We start from the raw sequence: 18,433 nt of genomic DNA, 5'->3' as shown, positions 1-18,433 counted from the left end.
GCTAAATCAACTCAGCTCGACGTTCTGATCATATAAGTATACATTTTAATGGGTCTATCTCTTTTTGTTCTGGTACTTACAAACATCGGACCAAAGTTATAATACCATTTCATGCTCATGAAAGGTATAAAAATCATCGTGTTACAGAAACTCAAATGTGCCCAAAAACCGTGATTTTTGTACTTTTAGGTTAGAATATCTCGAAAACCTGACGTGAGTGGGCTGTTTCGGGGTCAGATTCGAATTCAGCACATCAAAGACCTTCGGAAAAGTATAGTCCGTAATGAAATTTTGTCGGCCTGTGTAATCATTGTCAATAGTTATTTATTAAATTATAAATTCAAGCATCCGTATACATACTATGCAAATAGTTATAGCATAATTCACTTATGGAAAATATATATATCACATACCGTCTTCCAAACAGTCACAACTCAAAATTTGTAATTTTTGAGATTATGTGCTAAAAATGTACACAGAGCTTTTAGTTACCTCGCAGCAAAAGCTGAAGCAAATTTTTGTTATAATTGATTAAAAAACCTAAGGTAAAGTCGCCCTTGCGCATATGATTATCATGTGCTAAGAAATAGTTTTTCGCACTTTCTGACAAACGTATTATTTTGAGTTGTGACTCTTTTGAAGACGGTGTGCGATATGTATGTACGTATAAATTTTTATTTAAACTACTTACAATCAGAACTCACACATAGCTCAACACCATTCAGTGATAGATGAGTGAGTTTCGGCGGATAACCAGCGTTTGCGAATTCCACGCGAAAAGTGGCAGGCTGGTGATTAAGAACACTATGCACAACTGTATTTTCATCCGGATAGGGAGTGATGCGTCCATAGTAAGTCTGGGGGATAATCAAAGAATAAGTTTTATGTTGTTTTCTTCCTGAGTGGTTGTAAAATTACGATGCCAAAAAACCAGATTTACTTAAGCAAAACACAGGAGCAGAGTCAGAAAGTATGTAAGTATGTATGTATGTACAAACACTTTTGTAAATTGTTAAGCTTATTTTCCGTTGAATTTTACACATTTGAAGTAAATTACATTTGCAGGTATGTATGTATGACAGCTTAGCGTACACTTGCCACTGTCGTTTTTCACTTTTTTCTGGGTTTTCTGTGAATGACTAAGTATTTACTACTTACTGACGTGGGCAGACCGCGTTGAGAGAAGTGCGCACGCACTTCAGCCGTGCCTACCGGCACTTGAGTCAATGTGATCTTGCCAAAGTAAGTCAAACCATCGCTTATATATTTAAAATACTCTGGACAGGCGACGGGTGGGAGCTGTGCGCTAACAAAGCAAACCAGCGCTGAGAGGCTGCCGGTAAAGATGATGCCCCATAAATGTGTGGAGAACATGTTTAATGTTGTTGTTTTTTTTTTAATATTTTTGTTCATATGCGTTTCAGTAAAAACAAACGCAAACACGGTTTACTCTCGGTCACAATACAGCAAGCGTGCGCTTTATTAGATGCATATGAGATGCTGGGTTCTTTTTTATTATGAGAACTTAAACTTATTTTTGTTGTTCTCTCGCACTATGTTATTTAATATAATCAATTTCGCTCTCAATTAGTATTTATTTATTAACAAAATCTAAATCGTTGCATTGTTACGCTTGAACTATTCTGGGAATACTGCGTTGAAGGCCTTTGATGTCTGCAGTATTGCTACGAAACCGATACTGTGGCACTGGACACGACGAGCTGTACGGAACAAATGGCAATGCGTTCAAGCTGAACAAACCATTTGAAGCGAAAAAATATTCAGACTTTGATGAGTGATCAGCATTGGAGATGTATACGATGTGATGCGATACGACGTCGCGTCGATGGCTGATGACGGAGCTACATATGTAGCTGTGACGGCTGTAATTTTCGGCATCGAAGGTAGGGGAAAGAAGTTCATCTTAACGAAAAATCAAACCATGTAAACGGCTGGGAGTTAAAGAAGGAGCATTAATATTTTTGTCATCCTTAGTGCGTCTGGGCTATACTTATGTATTTTGCAAAGAGTGTTTGATAGAACTACTGTTAGGTAATTTACAAATTATAATAACGAGGCAATTATGGGTTGGCTTTCCAAAAAGGGAACCAATTTCAGCGAAAGTATAAGGAATTTCGTCATTTCGTGAGGATGTTGGGGGAGGCCTCCTCAACATTAGTTGTTCACTCTCACAATATAGTTGCTATTAGTATTTCTGCAATTTGTTGTTAAATAATGTCCACTATCACCTCCCATTTTTGTACAATATGCCACTTATCACTTATATTTTCAGTCACATATTATACTTACAATGTCCACATGCGTATTTCATGCTTTTAATATATATATATAATATATATATATATATATATATATATATATGGGGCATTTCACCTCAACTGACCCAACTTTTGAAATCGATGTCTTCCGATCGGGATGAAATTTGCACCAAGGTTATTCCTAAACAAGTAAGAAAGTCTAAGTTCGGGCGGAGCCGAACATTAAATACCCGGCGCAAGTATTAAATATATGTCTTTTCACCTTTCCGAAGCTACCGCTAGATGGTAAGCCGGAGTGTAACAATTTTGAGTAAACTAGCGCCCTCAAATTTTGAGATATTGAAGTTTCAAGCATTTCTGAAATTTACCGTTGTATGAAAAACGGCCGTAATTTTAGTCCGATTTCAATAATTTTCAACGTTTTTCTTTTATGTGGCAAGCACAATAACCATACCGATTTTGGTACAAATTGGTAGAACGGTTACCGATATACATATATGTGATCATAAGTGGGCGGTGCCACGCCCATTTTCCAAAATTTTACTATTAACGTATTTCTTGGTGAAGGATTGTTGCAAGCATCAATTTTGAATAAATTAGCTTTAATATTTACTGATTTATCGAAGATTTTGTAATTCTCTAAATTACCGTAATATGGTATGGGCGTGGTTATTGTCCGATTTTTTAAACCTTCGACCATTTAGTATGCTGTACAAAGGCCAACAACCGTGCCAAGTTTGGAAGAAATTGGTGCAGCGGTTACCAAGATATACAAATGTAACCATAAGTGGGCGTGCCTACGCCCATTTTCCAAAAATTTATAATATTCTTATTTTTCGTCTAAAAATTGTTGTAAATATCAATTTTGAGTGAATAATCTTCAGTAGTTACTAAAATATCGCAGTTTTCGTATTTCCGATAATTACCGTCATATGGGATGTGGGCGTGGTTATAGTCCGATTTTTAAGATTTTCGGCTATTTAGTTTGTTGTACCAAGGCCAACAACTGTGCCAAGTTTCGAAGAAATTGGTGAACCGGCTACCAAGTTATACACATGTAAGCATAAGTGGGCGTGGCTACGCCCATTTTCCAAAAATTTATAATATTCTTATTTTTCGTAAGAAAGTTATTGTAAATGTCAATTTTGAGTGAATTATCTTCAGTAGTTACTAAAATATCGAAGTTTTCGTATTTCTGGAAATTACCGTTATATGGGAAGCGGGCGTGGTTACAGTCCGATTTCGCCCATTTTCAATACCAACCTGCCTTGGATTAACGGAAACCTACGTACCAAATTTCGTTGAGATATCTCAATTTTTGCTGGAGTTATTTTGTACACGGACAGACGGACGGACAGACAGACATGGCTTAATCGATTTCTCTATTCATTCTGAGCATTTATGTATACATTTGTCTATATCTATCTCGATTCGTTTTGGCTGTTACAAACAACCGTTATGTGAACAAAATTAATAAACCCTTGTGCACAAGTGCGCTCGGGTATAAAAATAGTAGTTATGACACAAAATTTCAATGGGATCGGTCAAACACACTCCGAGTTGGAGGGTCTAGAATTTTGACATTTTGGTCAAACGGCCATTTTTCCCGATCCATATAACTAATTACCTATTGTATTTAGAAAATTTTTTCAGGAATGTCTTCGATAGATTTCTCTTCAGTCTTTAAAAAATTTTGTTTTTTTTAATTAAAATGAATTTTTTTTAATTTTTTTTTTAATAAAAAATATTTTTTATGTTTTTTTTTCAAAAAGGGGTATTTTTTTATTTTGTTTTTTGCTCAAAAGAAAGCTTATTTATTTTTTGTTAAGAGCTTTGTCGTCGCTTAGTGGGATGCGACTTGTTTATCAATCAAAATTAGCGTTTAGTAACTCGAAACAGCGGTTTTTTTAATTTTTATTATATGACCTATTGTCTTCTTTTTTCGTATTATTGTGTAAGTGTATCTGAAACCTGAAAATAAGACTTATATAAGAAGGTATATACAATTACCTTTCCAACGGTATATGGCACGCCTAACCAAAGTTTCATACCCTCGATACTGCAATTCCCGTAGTTAAGGATGATTAAGATTTTTCGTAGTCTAACACAGCAGGTACTCGATTTTGTGCATCCAAACTCTTTATTAATAGCTTTGCAGAATTTTGAGTATTAATTTGCATACCTATTAGCACAATATTTAAAAGGTATGAAGAATATAGGATTTTCCGGTAGTTAAGGATGATTACGATTGTTTATTTTTCTCTCAAAAGAAAGCTTAGGTATTTTTCTTTAAGAGTTTTGAGGTCGCTTAGTGGGATGCGATTTGTTTATATATTAAAATGAGCATTTAGTAACACGAAACAGCGTTTTTTTTTTAATTTTTAATATATGACCTAAGTGTTTCTGAAACCTGAAAATAAGACATAAAAAATTAGATACAATTACCTTTCCAACGCTATATAACAAGCAACTAAAGTTTCATACGCTCTACACTATAATACCCACAATATGTACACCTCTGGAATAAAATAACTGTTTTTATATAGAATTGGTGAAAATTATGAATTGTTTTATTTATTTAGAATAGTTTTTAATATATAATTTAATAAATAGATACATAAAAAGTATACAAGATAGTTAATTTTCTTATAGCCAGCCTTCCATCCACCTTATTTTCCACCTTTCTTTGTGGCTTTTTTCGTCAATCCTTTCTTAGGCTTACTGGGTTCTGCTGTTGATTTCACTTCGGGTTTCGCTTTTGGAAAGAAATCACATTGGGTAGAGGACGGAAACTTCTTTAACTTGAGCCTTCCATCGCCAATCGGTATGAAAGGATGATATTTAGCGGTACCATCGATTGTTACTGCAGCATCAAATCTGCTCTTCAGTGATATCGCAGTTTCCGCATGATCATCTTTGCTACTAAACATTATTTCAGTTTCTTTACAATAATTCTTTGCCCACCGGAATAAAGCTATCGCATCTATGATACGAGCTTGATGAGAGCATTGGAGGCTATACTTCGCTGCATTTCTTTTAATATTTGCTCCTATACCATCACATGCTCCTTTACCATTAGCAGTAGGATGAAAATGCCACTCAGCTGGCTGGTGTATCGAAATCTGTTCCATGAGCCATAAGATTTGCGAAGCTACGTTTGTTTTTATAATGCTGACGAGCTCCAACCGAAACGTAGTATACCTTCGCTACTGTGAATTTGGATTTTAGATAATTTAGTATTATCTTCTGGTACTCATAAACAGCAACGGCGTCATGCTTTAAATCGTCGGATGTGATTGCCATACTTTTATGTTCCAGTTTTCCATCTTTCATGTAGTAAATAACTATTGTAAATATAGTTACTTGGTCGTTATTGAAATGGAATGCTTGTATGGCATCCTGCATAACATATTTATAGTTTTCTGCGAAATCGTATGAAATAACGAATTCACCTGCCTGCAAATGTATCCTCAAATTTTCGAAGAATGACCGCTGCTCCTTAACTAGAAAGTCATGGGTTCTCAAGCTTACCAATCCGGTACAAATTTCTTCCACAAAATCGTCCACACTTAAGATAACTGTTTTCAATGTGCACCTTTCAGACTGCCAAGATTCAAATTTGACCTCCTCCACAAATTCTCGGTCAAAAGACTTGATCAAATTCTCTTTGATGAACTTAGTTCCCGGGCAATTTGAGCATTCACCCAAGTGGCAAGAAGTAGATACATTAGGATACATTGTCAATTTAAGGCAATCACGGTAACTGTTTAAATCTTCCGGCGAATTATTTGTTAAATAATTCAAGTTGATTTACTTCAACATCAGCTTCACATTTTCATGATAAATGCAAACGCATACTGTATGAGTTCCGCTGCTTCCTACCAAGACGCAATGTTTTGGCCTGAGCTGGGTAAATTTTGTGAATCCAATTTTAATATCTTCGTGTTCAGATTGAAAGCTCGCGAATAGCTCATCTAGGTTGCAGAGAATTATCCTCTTCTGCATTTGAACTTTCTTACCGTCAATTCGTACAGACACCCAGTCTTGCATCCCTGAGTCACTAGAGCTTCAGTTTTGCACTCTAAAGGTTTTCCTTTCTTTGGGTTTGGGAGGTATGCCATACTCTGCAACTAATTTTTTAGCAATCCTAGCTTTTCTTTCTGATGTTCCAAACTCAGCCATTGTTTTTGCGCGACTCCATGTCGGTGGAGCAAGCGTGAGAAGTTGAATTTTTTCTGCTCGACTAGTTGAAATTTTGTACTTTTCTTTTATTTGCTCAAGTACTTTTACTGCATCATTGTGGTATTGGTTTTGGCACTCATCCCTTGAAGTCATATTTTCTTCAGTAAAGTTGGAACCATCGTCATCGGAAATTCGGTCATCATTCTCAGATTCAATATGGTCTCTATCTAGAATAACGTCTTCACAAGGCTCATTACTTTTCGAAGTCGGTAATTCCTTCAATTTGCTGAGCTCTTTCCTGCACGATCCACAAATTCGCATCCGTTTTGATAGCGTAGGGAATTTTGATATTAAGCCGTCAGAAAGCCGTCGTGTATCTGAAGATACGCGTTTTTTTTTGTTGAAGAGATTAAAGCAAAAAGAACCAAAAATTTCTTTATCAAGCTTAGCCTTTTTATGAGCCATAGCTATTGAAAATATTAATTATGTAAATAACACAGTCTTTATTTTAACGCTGTTTCTAAAAAAGTGGCGCTCCTATTACATACGAAAAGACTTGTTTGTAGAAAAAAACTTTTACCGAAATGAGTTTGAATGTTTTCCATTCATTCATTAACATTCTTCCATTTTAAGGTAGAAAATATAAAACAAAATGTATATTCATAACTTACAAAATTCCAAACGCTGAGTGTTTTGTATGTGAAGTAAAATATTCAAATCTACTGTACTCTGGTTTGGACGAATCTGCTGTGGTTAGTACAAAGAAAAATCTTAATCATCCTTAACTACCGGGAAATCCCATCTTCTTCATACTTTTCAAATATTGTGCTAGTAGGTATGCAAATCTAATACTCAAAATTCTGCAAAGCTATTAATAAAGTGTTTGGATGCACAAAATCGAGTACCTGCTGTGTTAGACTACGAAAAATCTTAATCATCCTTAACTACGGAAATTGCAGTATCGAGGGTATGAAACTTTGGTTAGGCGTGTTATATACCGTTGGGAAGGTAATTGTATATACCTTCTCATATAAGCTTTATTTTTAGGTTTCAGAGACCATTAACAATAATACGAAAAAAGAAGACAATAGGTCATATATTAAAAATTAAAAAAAAAACGCTGTTTCGAGTTGCTAAACGCTAATTTTGATAAACAAGTCGCATCCCACTAAGCGACCACAAAGCTCTTAAAGAAAAATACCTAAGCTTTCTTTTGGGCAAAAAAAAATCAAAAAAATACCCCTTTTTGAAAAAAACATAAAAATTATTTTTTATTTAGAAAAAAAAAATTCAAAAAAATACATTTTAATTAAAAAAAAATAAAATTTGCAGACTGAAGAGAAATCTATCGAAAACATTCCTGAAAAAATTTACTAAATACAATAGGTAATTAGTTATATGGATCCGAAAAAATGGCCGTTTGACCAAAATGTCAAAATTCTAGACCCTCCAACTCGGAGTATGTTTGACCGATCCCATTGAAATTTAGTGTCATAACTACTATTTTATAGGACTAACCTTGTGGCAAATTTCATCCCGATCGGAAGACATCGATATCAAAAGTTGGGTCACTTGAGGTGAAATGCCCCATAATGCACTTTTCACAAACAAACAGAAATAACCATCGCCGACAGTAAGAGCAAATGTGTGCTGCCATATATTTTAAAAGTAAATGCGACTATTAAGGGATTTTATTAAAACGCGACCAACACATAAATGAGTTGTGCGTACAATTGATATTTTATATGACAACGGTATTCTCACGGTATTTGTTTCATTCTCTTCTTCTTTTTTCGCATGAAGAAGTTAGCATTGCATTTTTTCGCGTCTTTTCTGTGGTTTCACATATTTGCCTTCGATTGAAATTAAATTTCTTGAGATGAGTGATACCGACTATGGTAAGTTTTCATTTCCTTACTTTTATTTGAATATATTCCATATTATATTTTTCACAGATTCCTATGGGCCATCGACAAGCACGGGGGCGGCAAGATCCAAGCTCCTAACCTCACAGGAGTATCAGGCAATGTGGAATTTGCGCACACTTGGGGACCGGCTTGGCACCGTTGCTCAATGTATTCAGTTTTCAGAGGAGAATGGCCTGCTTTTGCGTAGCAAGTTATGCCCGACCCATAGGATGCCAATAAAGGGAACACTGAGCTGTGCAATTTTTTCTTGCCGGAGGGGGCAATGTCGCACCAAATCGGTTTCCCGGGCCAAAAGAACTTGGTTTGAAAATGCGCATATATCGCTGCCGCATATATTTTATATAACATATTGCTTTGCGCAACGCTTCAACCACCATACGGTGTGACTGGAAAATTGCGTTGGGGGTCCCTTATCGAGCCGAACGATCCCAGATTAGAACAGCTATTGTCGCAAGATAATAGTTTTATACCAGCTTGACCAGTCCAGACCAGAAAAAGAAGTTGAATGGCAATATTAATTTAAATAGATGGATTATTTTTAAAAAATACTTCAAATTTTCATTTTATTTGGTTTTATCTTTTTAGGGAGGAGAGTTAAGGGTCACTGGGTCCTTGGCATGATAGAAGACGGCAGCGACGGTCTTCTGTTGGAGGTGTGTCCGGAAAACGTGCGGTCTGCTGAGGTGCTCATACCTCTAATTCAAAAGCACGTAGCGGAGGGGTAACCACACATACAGACTTTTAGAAGGCGTATGATTGCCTGTCGGATTTCGGGTATAACCACCAGAAGGTTAACCGCAGTAATCCGGACAACCCATTTGTGGCGCCAGATGGGACCCATACCCAGAGAATAGAATCACAGTGGATAGTAGTTAAAAGGTTTTTTTTCCAAAGAAAACTACAATAACCGATCGCATTTTGGGGATTTTTTAGTGGAATTTTTATGGCGTAAAACCATTATAAAAAAGGGAAGACGCATTTGCAAAGCTTCTCCAAGCTATAAAATATACTTACAGACCGTATTATTTCCGTTTATGTTGTTTGTTCATTTTTTAATATACTTCCATATATATCATATTCGCTTGCGGCACTTTTTATTATAAAATCGATAATCGCACGATTTTTTATAACAAATTTTCGCCCGCGGCGCTTATTAGATTTAGAATCTGAAAAAGCTCCTCTATACTCCCTAATATTTTTTTTTTTTCAAAGCCTGGATTCGCTTTGGAAAATTTTCCCAAAATTATTATAGCGACAAATATGCACATTTTTTACGTTAAAATATTTTCTTGTAATTGGTAATTTACCAAATATCGGGAAGAGGATCTGAGGATTTACGCATGTCAAAGAAGGTTCTCAACTGAATTTGCACCAAAAAATTACCACAGGTATACCATTTTCGAATAAAATTTATTCAGACAAGTTTGGTAATTGTTTTTAAAATAACTCAATTGAAAACATTCCGTATTAAAAGTCACAATGTAACGGAATATTGTAAAACAAATTTTTATCTGGCATGTACACTAAAATTAATAAAATAAAATATGCTAAGGCTTTCGTTAAGGTTACTAAAAGCTTAATGGTAAGTGAAATTACTGAAATTAAGATTTTTACTTAAGTGCATATCTGCCGCCGATGATTAAATTAATAAAAATTTGTGTTGTGCTATTTATTTTTACAAGCTTTCATCTAACTTGTTCTGCATGTATGCACATTAGGGTGGTCTAAAAATGCTTGATAAAAAGTAAATTCGGAATTTTTATGCTCTCACCCCCTAGGATTATTCTATGCCGAGAAAAATATACCCTAATTTTTTATCTTGAAATCAAAACATATTTACAGGTCGCTCAAAGCGCCCAAAGTTGTCCATGTATTTTATATGATGAAAAAACAACGTTTCGTATAAATGGTATAGATAGTTAAAAATCAATATTTTCTTACTAGAAAACTCTACTTATCGGCAGGAGATTCCCAATAATAATACCTAATTGTTTAACTAACCATTCTTTCATCGCAACTATAATTTATAGGTCCGCCAAAAACCCACACAAACTCCGAAAAATGGAATGGGGCGACCAATAAAAAGTCGTTAGTATTAAAAAATGGCAAAATAAACAATTGGGTATTATTATTGAAAGTATCCTGAAGAGAACCAGAGTTCTTCGATCGAAAAATATCGATTTTCAAGAGTTCTACGAAAAATTTAATTTTTTCCATATAAAAATACATGGAAAACTTTGAGCGCTTTGAGCGACCTATAAAAATTTTTTGATTTCAAAATAAAAATATAGGGGTATACTTTTTTCGATATAGAACAATCTTAGGGGGCGAGAGCATTACAATTCCGACTTTACTGTTTTTGGACCACCCTAATGTACATATGTATGTAGGGGCAAATTTTGCAATTAATACTTGTCGAGATATTTGAAAAACCCGTATTCTTTATATGAAAAGGAATAACTCCAATAAACATTTTACCAATAGGTGGCGTACTAGTCGATATATTTGGTAAACCAGTATTTATGGTCCGATTTCGTTCATATTTAGAAAGCTTGCTTTAAAAATATTTGTTTTTACTATTAACTTATTACTTCTTAAAAATTGGTAATTAACACTCTTATATATTTTTGGCGGTTACGTCTCGATATGATATCATATTCTATTACCAAAAGTACAGTATTTCTTAAGTTTGTCACACATATTTATTAATTCCACAATTCTTGCTGTTTAGGATTAAATCTACTTATAAATACATAAGCCTAACACTGTAAATAATAATTACTTTTTAATGCTAATGTGACAGGGTAAATTCCTTAAATACATTTCAGTCATTTGCACACTTACTAAATAAGATATTTATGTATATATGTATGTATATTTAGTAATAGTCACTATTCCATATTATCTTGCAGCCAATTTAAATGCTGTGCAACATCTACATAAACAACATACTCATACAAATTACATTGTCCGCGCTTTGTCTGTCCGAATGACACAATGCCACGCAGCATCCAACGATTGTTGCGTTGCAGAACCAAACCGCTACCCGAATCACCCATACAAGGTCCAACGCCGTTACGATTGCCCGCACAAAATGTACGACTAGTCACCAGTTTAGAGAAGACCGCTGAAGATCGCAGGCAATCCACTTCGGTCACTATTTCGACATCCACTTTCTTAGCAACCGGCGAAACCAGGTCACCATTCTCATTGGATCCCCAACCAGCGACAGTGCCCGAAAGACCAACTATGCGGGTGATCTGCTTAGATTCAGTCCACAGGCAAATGGGGCGAATGTAGTCGGTGAAGCTATGGGGTAGGGTGGAAAGCGATATGTGGATAGATTATTATTATGAATCAATAAAACATTTTTATAATTGGAAGTCGTATAGCAATGCTATGAAATTTAATAAAAATGTAATAGAAACACTTGCTATTGAAATGGATATTGTTTGTATTAAAATGACATGGCATAAAATGGAACGATATTGGGTAAAATAAAATAAAATAATAACCCTTCGTGGGTACAAAGAAAACCTCTGCGAAATACAGGGTTGGTGGGAACTAAAATATCACACGTGTGCCATAGCTGGTAGGTATAGTAATATATAGTAATAAGTGTTTTCTCTTTGGCCCCGGTACCTGATATTGCGCTCTAATAAATCCAGTGATGCCAGATTGTGGGTAATTTCCCTATTTGAGGGATATTTTGCAAAAAACTTATTAAAAAGGAAAAAGGGGCATTTCAAATAACAAAGGGATTTTAATTTGACACAATTATCGATGCATAATTGATCAAAAATCAAAAATATTCGACACTCTTACGTAATTATCGTCCTGAAAATTTTCTCACGTCCACCAATTCAAGCGTTGAGTAAGAAAGAATCCTTTCAATTGTAACTGGTGTTTCATGTATTCGCTTCAATTTTAAAGTCATTAAAAAACATTTTCATATGTACCCGTCAAAAACACGATTACCACAGAAACGAAAGTGGATGGGATGGGAATCGCTTACACTTTCGCCTCAAGAAGGCATTATTTTAACATAGGCATGTCATTGGTGGTAAGCCCTTACCCAAAGCATTACCTTCAAACGAAGGGAGAACGCATGGTTAAACAGCATCCAGAGAAGCGAACAAAAAATGCCTTACAGTGAAACTAATATAGAATGCCTAGATAAGTTCATACTTATTTATATTAAATTGAAATCAGAAATGTCTTAAAAGATTAAAATTAATTAACATTTTTATAAATAGGTTTTTATACATACATATGTATGTATTTAGGTATTTAGATTTTACTCAAAAATCGGTATGTACATACATGCATATCTAATTAAGCTTAAAATTGTACTTCCTAACTCTTGTACTTCACTTCATCGACTGACTTCAACTTCGCTGAAAATTGAGTAAAGCAAAACAAGATTTTAAGCGAGACAAATTTCCACAGAAAGTAACGGTAGAAAAAGCATTTTTGGATATTTATTCTTATTTTTTCGCTGACTACGATGCTGTATTCTACTTTGCTTTCCCCGAAATGAAACAAAGAAGCGAATTAAAAAAGAAATATTATATGTACGGTGACCATCCGTCCTTTATTTCAAAGGACAATCCTTTATTTTAAACCCCTGTCCTTTATAATTTTTTTTTACAAAATAAAGGACGCCTTTTGTCCTTTATTTTTTAAACTGTCCTTTAAATCGGCTCTGGATATTTCAGAGTTAATAACTCCAGAGTTGATAAATTTTTAAACGCAGAATATGAAAAATAAAAATATCCCTTATAAAATATAATGAAAACCTTTGCCAGTTTTGTTTCGCACCCCACTTGAGCGTTTCTATTTAATCGGTAATCTTTGTACAATCTATAAAGCACAGGGAAAGTTGAGCCCAGGATCGTGTTGCACGTTGAGTTTCCAGTTCCACTGAAAGAGAACAATAAACCCCCTGCTGGACAGTGGTTTGAAACTGGCATTTAGTGTTCGTAATTCACTGCAGCCTTAATTTTTCACTTAATATGATTAATTTTTATTTTTTTTTATGAAAGCTTACGATATTTGCAAGAGACCAATTGAGCCTGATTTCTGAACTTGTATTTGATTATATAAAATTTTTTAGTGCATAACGCAGATAAAGTAGTAATTTTGAAGAAAATGTATTCTCGTGTTCCAGTTAATAAATGTTACCTAAAAAAAACTAGTTGAAAACAATTGTATAGTTCTCCCAAAACAAAAAAAAATACACAAACAAAATTTTGGAATGTTATAAAAAAATGTTCACCAAAATAAATATTTTTTTTTTTTAGTAAAAATTGGGTGAAAAATGAAGGCTGCGGTGCATTATGAACATTAAATTCCAATTTTGAACCACTTGTGCTGGCTTCATCGTGCAGTATGGTAAACGCATTTTGGTAGCAAAGGATGGCGAAGTCCTTGAAAAGGATTTTATTTGATTTAAATTACGATATGGGTAAGGTAGTTTTATCAGCCAAGTTGTATGTACGTATTCCAAAATCATTAAAAAATGTCCTTTATTTTACGTTGGTTAATATGGTTACCGTAATTATATGACATATGGCATTATAACGCTATGCCTTCTAGAATACGTTACCACTAAAAGGGATTACCGATGTTATGCTGGGTACGTACAGACATACATCTGCTTTTGCTTAAGGTTATATTCTTTGTTTTTTTTATGTAGATCGCTACCTCTTCCCCTGTTCGTTTTAATTACATTTATGTTATTCTGTTTTCCTTTATCTTCATTTTTATCTCTATATTCTATCGATAACAAAATCGATAGTTACATCCAACAAAATATCGAAAAAAAACCGATAAAAATATCGATAACAAAATCGATGACAAATTCGACAAAAATTTCGATAGAAAAATCGATAAAAGTATTACAAAATCGATAAAAAATATTAACAAAATCGATAAAAATATCGATGACAAAATTGATAAATAATCGATAACAAAATTGATAACTAGATCGATAACAAACCCGATAAAAATGTCGATTATTATATCGATAAGTCCCGAGAATGCCGAAAATATCTAAAATTCCCAAATAGTTCCCAGATTGAGTCTCTGTGTCACTATTTACATATGGGTCATTCCATAGAATATTTACACTTCAATTTTTTTTTTTTTGGGTGAAATATACTTTTTTAAATTCTTTATCGAAAAAAGGAAGACATCTATTTTTTATTTCGTCATACTATTCGAAAATCTCAACAAAAAAATTCCCGAAATTGTGAACTCACGGAGAAGTATATTTTTTTAATTGTTTGCAGTTAATAAACTATTTGTCGGAGAAAATCAGTTAAGGGATCAAAATGTGCGTAATTATCTTGGCTTTCCAGAGTGTGAGATAGATTAAAATAAAATAAAAACATTTTGCATTAAAAAAAAAGAATTTTCTTATTTTTTACTTTTTTATTAACTTCATCACCTTTGATTTTTTTTCGACCTGAATAGTTGTCAAACTTTATGGACGAGTTTTTTAATACCTGCGTACATAAATTTTATACTAAAGACATTTTGGAATATCATGAGGAAATAAAAAAAATAGGTATCTTCTTTTATTTCGAAATATATTTCACAAAAAAAAAAATATTGAGGTGTAAATATTGTGTGGAGTGATTCATACGTATATCCTTTTACTTTATAATTATCTTTATTTTAATCTTGCTTCCTCTATCTTCACCTTTACTTTTATTGGTATCCTCATCTCATTTTTTCTTTAGATTTATCTTTGATTTTACTTGTATGTTTATCATTTTCTTCATCTACATATTCCCCTTCACCTTTGCCCTTATATACATAAGTAAAGTGCTTAAATTTACCTTGGTGTTCACTTTTATTACCTAAAATGAAGGAATGCAATGGAATATTACCCCATTATAATTTTACTCGCCTCCAAAGCTCTTCCATGTTACTAGGAGCTCGCTTGTGCTATGTTAATCCTCTCTTGACCACAGCGCTCAAATTTTCGATGGCTGCCCACTGCATTACGTTAAAATTTTGCTCAAGCAGCCGGCGGTGTCGAATATTTTCAGAATCATTTGGTTCTCCGTCCTGCTGGCAAACAACTTAATCCGCAGGGTTTGCGCTTTTGTCTACAAAGTCCAAATGCCAGCAAGTAAAACTTCCCAAGCCACTGAAATTTTGTAAAAGTCACGACAATTGGAGCTTTTGGACTGAAAAGGGGTAATATGGTCCGATGGAACGAAAATTAATTGTTTCCAAAGCGATAAAAAAGAATATTCTTGGGAACGACCTCATCAACATCTTCAAAAACACCATGCCAAGAAAAACGTCTAACATGGTGGCCTGCACAAATCCCAGACCTCAAAGCTATCGAAAAATTGGACGCTGTGGTCAAGAGAGGATTAGCACAGCGCAACCGAGCTCCAGTAATATGGAATAGTTTTGGAGGCGATTAAAATTATGAGGTAATAATCCAAGCGAAATCATAGAAAAGTCAGTAAAAAACATTCCCAGACGTATGAAAATCCCTATTAAAAGCAAAGGAGTCTCCACAATCCTCTTGATATATACCTCCTAAAATCTCAAAACAGAAAAGTTCAAAACTAAGTGAAGAGAGTTGCCTTGCGTTATTGCTGTGAATCACTTGTTAATTTTTCTGTATGCTAGGCTTTATACCTTAGATAATAAGGACAAACTGTTGAAAATTTCAACGTTATCCGCTTATTATTAAAAAAGTTATATTACTGTAAGTAATAAAATGTCGAACTTGCACTCGGTTTTGATCGCGAGTGTATTCAAATCATAAAATAAAAAAAGTAAGCCCTTAAATTAAGTAAATATTTGAATAGCATACAATAAAGAAGTTTAACTGAACAAATGTTGCACATAGTTTCTATATAAATGCATACAATTTGTATGTGGGTCCAGCCAGACTCATGCGTACCGAATGTGCCAATCGAAACATGTGTCTGACGGAGAGTTAATCATTTGAATGTGTGAGTTTGTCGACCACTGGCTTACATCTACATAAAATCTATTCTGCTAAGCTGTCGATTTTAATTGAAATGCATTATTATTGCTTACTTACCTACCAACCGTTGCCATACGCAACACTGCTATATCCGCGTCTGGCAGATTGTTATAATCTGGATGTTTGATCAAACGCTCAACATCGCGTGTGAGGAATCCATCCTCACTGAAACTCTCCAAATTAGTGCGACCGAGAAATAATGCAATTTGTGTGGCAGCCGAATTCTGAAAACAGTGAGCTGCCGATACAACACTACGAGCCGATAACATTGTGCCACCGCAAATGTATGACAAAGTATGCACAGACTCTTTTCGGTAGACAGCAGTCATCCAAGGGAATTGACCACGCACCAACTCATTGCCACCATGGAGGAATGGACGGACGACAGTGCCTTCAGTACCGCAGGTAAAACTGGTATTTTGTTGTACGCGCTCCGTGAGGAAGATATTAGAGAACTTCGTTGGTGAGGCGACGACTGGTGGCAGGGTGGGTGCTGAAGAAAGTGCTGGCGCAGCGGAGGGGCGTGGTGTAAACGCAACTGTAGTTGTTGGTGCAGGTAGAGCCGGCGCAGATGCAGGTGCAGGTGTTGCGCCAGTGTATGCGTTCACGGTGTAAGTGAGCTCAAACCAACTGCTTGGCGCTGGATCTGCATTTAAAATTCAAAGAACAATTACTGCACCAGCGTTTGAGCCAAGATTATTTTTTTATGTTTGTTTTTATATGTACATACATGCTGGGCCCGAACAAAGCACCTGACCATTGATGCTGAGCTGTGTTAGTTTAGGCGGCTTTTTTGGATTTGGAAAGTGTACGCGAAATAATACCGGCATACGCGTCACTTGCAGTTGTTCGTCCGGATATGGCGTGATGGTGCCGTAGTAATTCTGGGGAGTATTAAGCGATTGACCAGTGCACTTATAATATTTACACATACTACATACATAAATATGTATGCACATGCATACATACTTTGCGGTTACTTACTGAAGTTAATGAGTCGCGTTGTGAGAATGTCACTTTAATCGCTGTGCGTCCCCTTTCCAAGCGATCCAACATAATTGTGCCGAAGTAGTCATTGCCCTCGCGAACATAGAAGAAGCGCTGCTCACAAGGCGATACTTCTGGTAGTTGCGGCGTGGACAAGTCGGGGAGTAATATAATGCTCAGTAACAAAAGAGGCCACATAATTATTTTCTTTTATTTTGATTTTCTAAACGATGGTAGGTATTTTTTAATGAAAGTCTTTTGGCGAAATTACATACGGCACGTTTAAACAGACCTATTGCTTATTTTCTGAACTGGTTGGTGAGCGATACAAATTTATATAGACTTTTGTTTTTAGAATCTGATTGAACATATTAGCATCATATTTGAACCCATGGCTATAATGTTGGCTTTTACTTTGAGTTTTGCTTTATAATTTTGGGGAATATTTGTTTATGTTAACTTCGTGATAGGTCCAATTTTATTTTATTAATTTTTTTCGATAATCAACTCACGTTACACAGCTTTTTTACACTTCTTTTTTTATTAATGGGTGGTATACATTTATCAGCGAATCTCATTTTCATTCTGTTTATTTCCATACATATGTATATGTATGTATGTTCTTTTGTATCTATATCACACGCGTACTTTGCGTTAGCAGGCACGCAAGTAACCAAATACCAAACTGAGCACGCCAAGCAACTTACTGCGATTGCGACCTCTTTGCTTCACTGCAACAGGTTGAAGTGATCATTTAAGTCGGCACCGCAACAATGTAAACAAGTTGAAGCTGAAGTGTGCGTTAGACGTCAACATATAGCCTACATGGTGCATTCCAAAGTAAACAACAATTTTCAAGTAATTTTTTTTTTCAACTTAATCTTTTTTATGAAAACACCATTATGGCTTTGATATTAGCCTTGTTATTCAATGAAGGTTAACTTAGACCGAAAGTTTTGGCTTAAGAGTTCACTCAGAGGCTGGAAAGGTTCATTTTGATGCCTAGGAGGAATACCATATCTATCCGTGCATGCCTT

General features: G+C 35.0%; 2 protein-coding genes across 2 annotated transcripts in view; both read right to left on the bottom strand.

Annotated features, from left to right (window-relative positions):
- LOC118737938 (serine protease gd-like) overlaps positions 1 to 1,787 on the bottom strand; it is a 6,466-nt gene extending 4,679 nt beyond the window's left edge. Inside the window, exons 1-2 of the mRNA XM_036468765.1 lie at positions 1,159 to 1,787; positions 692 to 857 (exon numbers count right to left, since the gene is read on the bottom strand). Coding sequence (XP_036324658.1) covers positions 692 to 857; positions 1,159 to 1,413 — 421 coding nt within the window. The 5' untranslated portion in view covers positions 1,414 to 1,787. The remainder of the gene's footprint in view (positions 1 to 691; positions 858 to 1,158) is intronic.
- A 9,287-nt stretch (positions 1,788 to 11,074) lies between these two features.
- On the bottom strand, positions 11,075 to 18,152 carry LOC118737937 (serine protease gd-like). The gene is made up of 4 exons (XM_036468764.1): positions 17,394 to 18,152; positions 17,140 to 17,293; positions 16,467 to 17,055; positions 11,075 to 11,698 (listed from the first exon to the last, which is right to left on the bottom strand). Exons 1-4 carry the CDS (start codon positions 17,592 to 17,594, stop codon positions 11,281 to 11,283), a joined length of 1,362 nt encoding a protein of 453 aa, XP_036324657.1. The 5' UTR covers positions 17,595 to 18,152; the 3' UTR covers positions 11,075 to 11,280.
- Positions 18,153 to 18,433: the final 281 nt, after the last annotated feature.

This window comes from Rhagoletis pomonella, unplaced genomic scaffold (assembly GCF_013731165.1).
Source record: "Rhagoletis pomonella isolate Grant_MI unplaced genomic scaffold, Rhpom_1.0 Rhpom_scaffold_00004, whole genome shotgun sequence".
Classification (NCBI taxonomy): domain Eukaryota; kingdom Metazoa; phylum Arthropoda; class Insecta; order Diptera; family Tephritidae; genus Rhagoletis; species Rhagoletis pomonella.
This window is presented reverse-complemented; position numbering and strand designations above follow the sequence as displayed.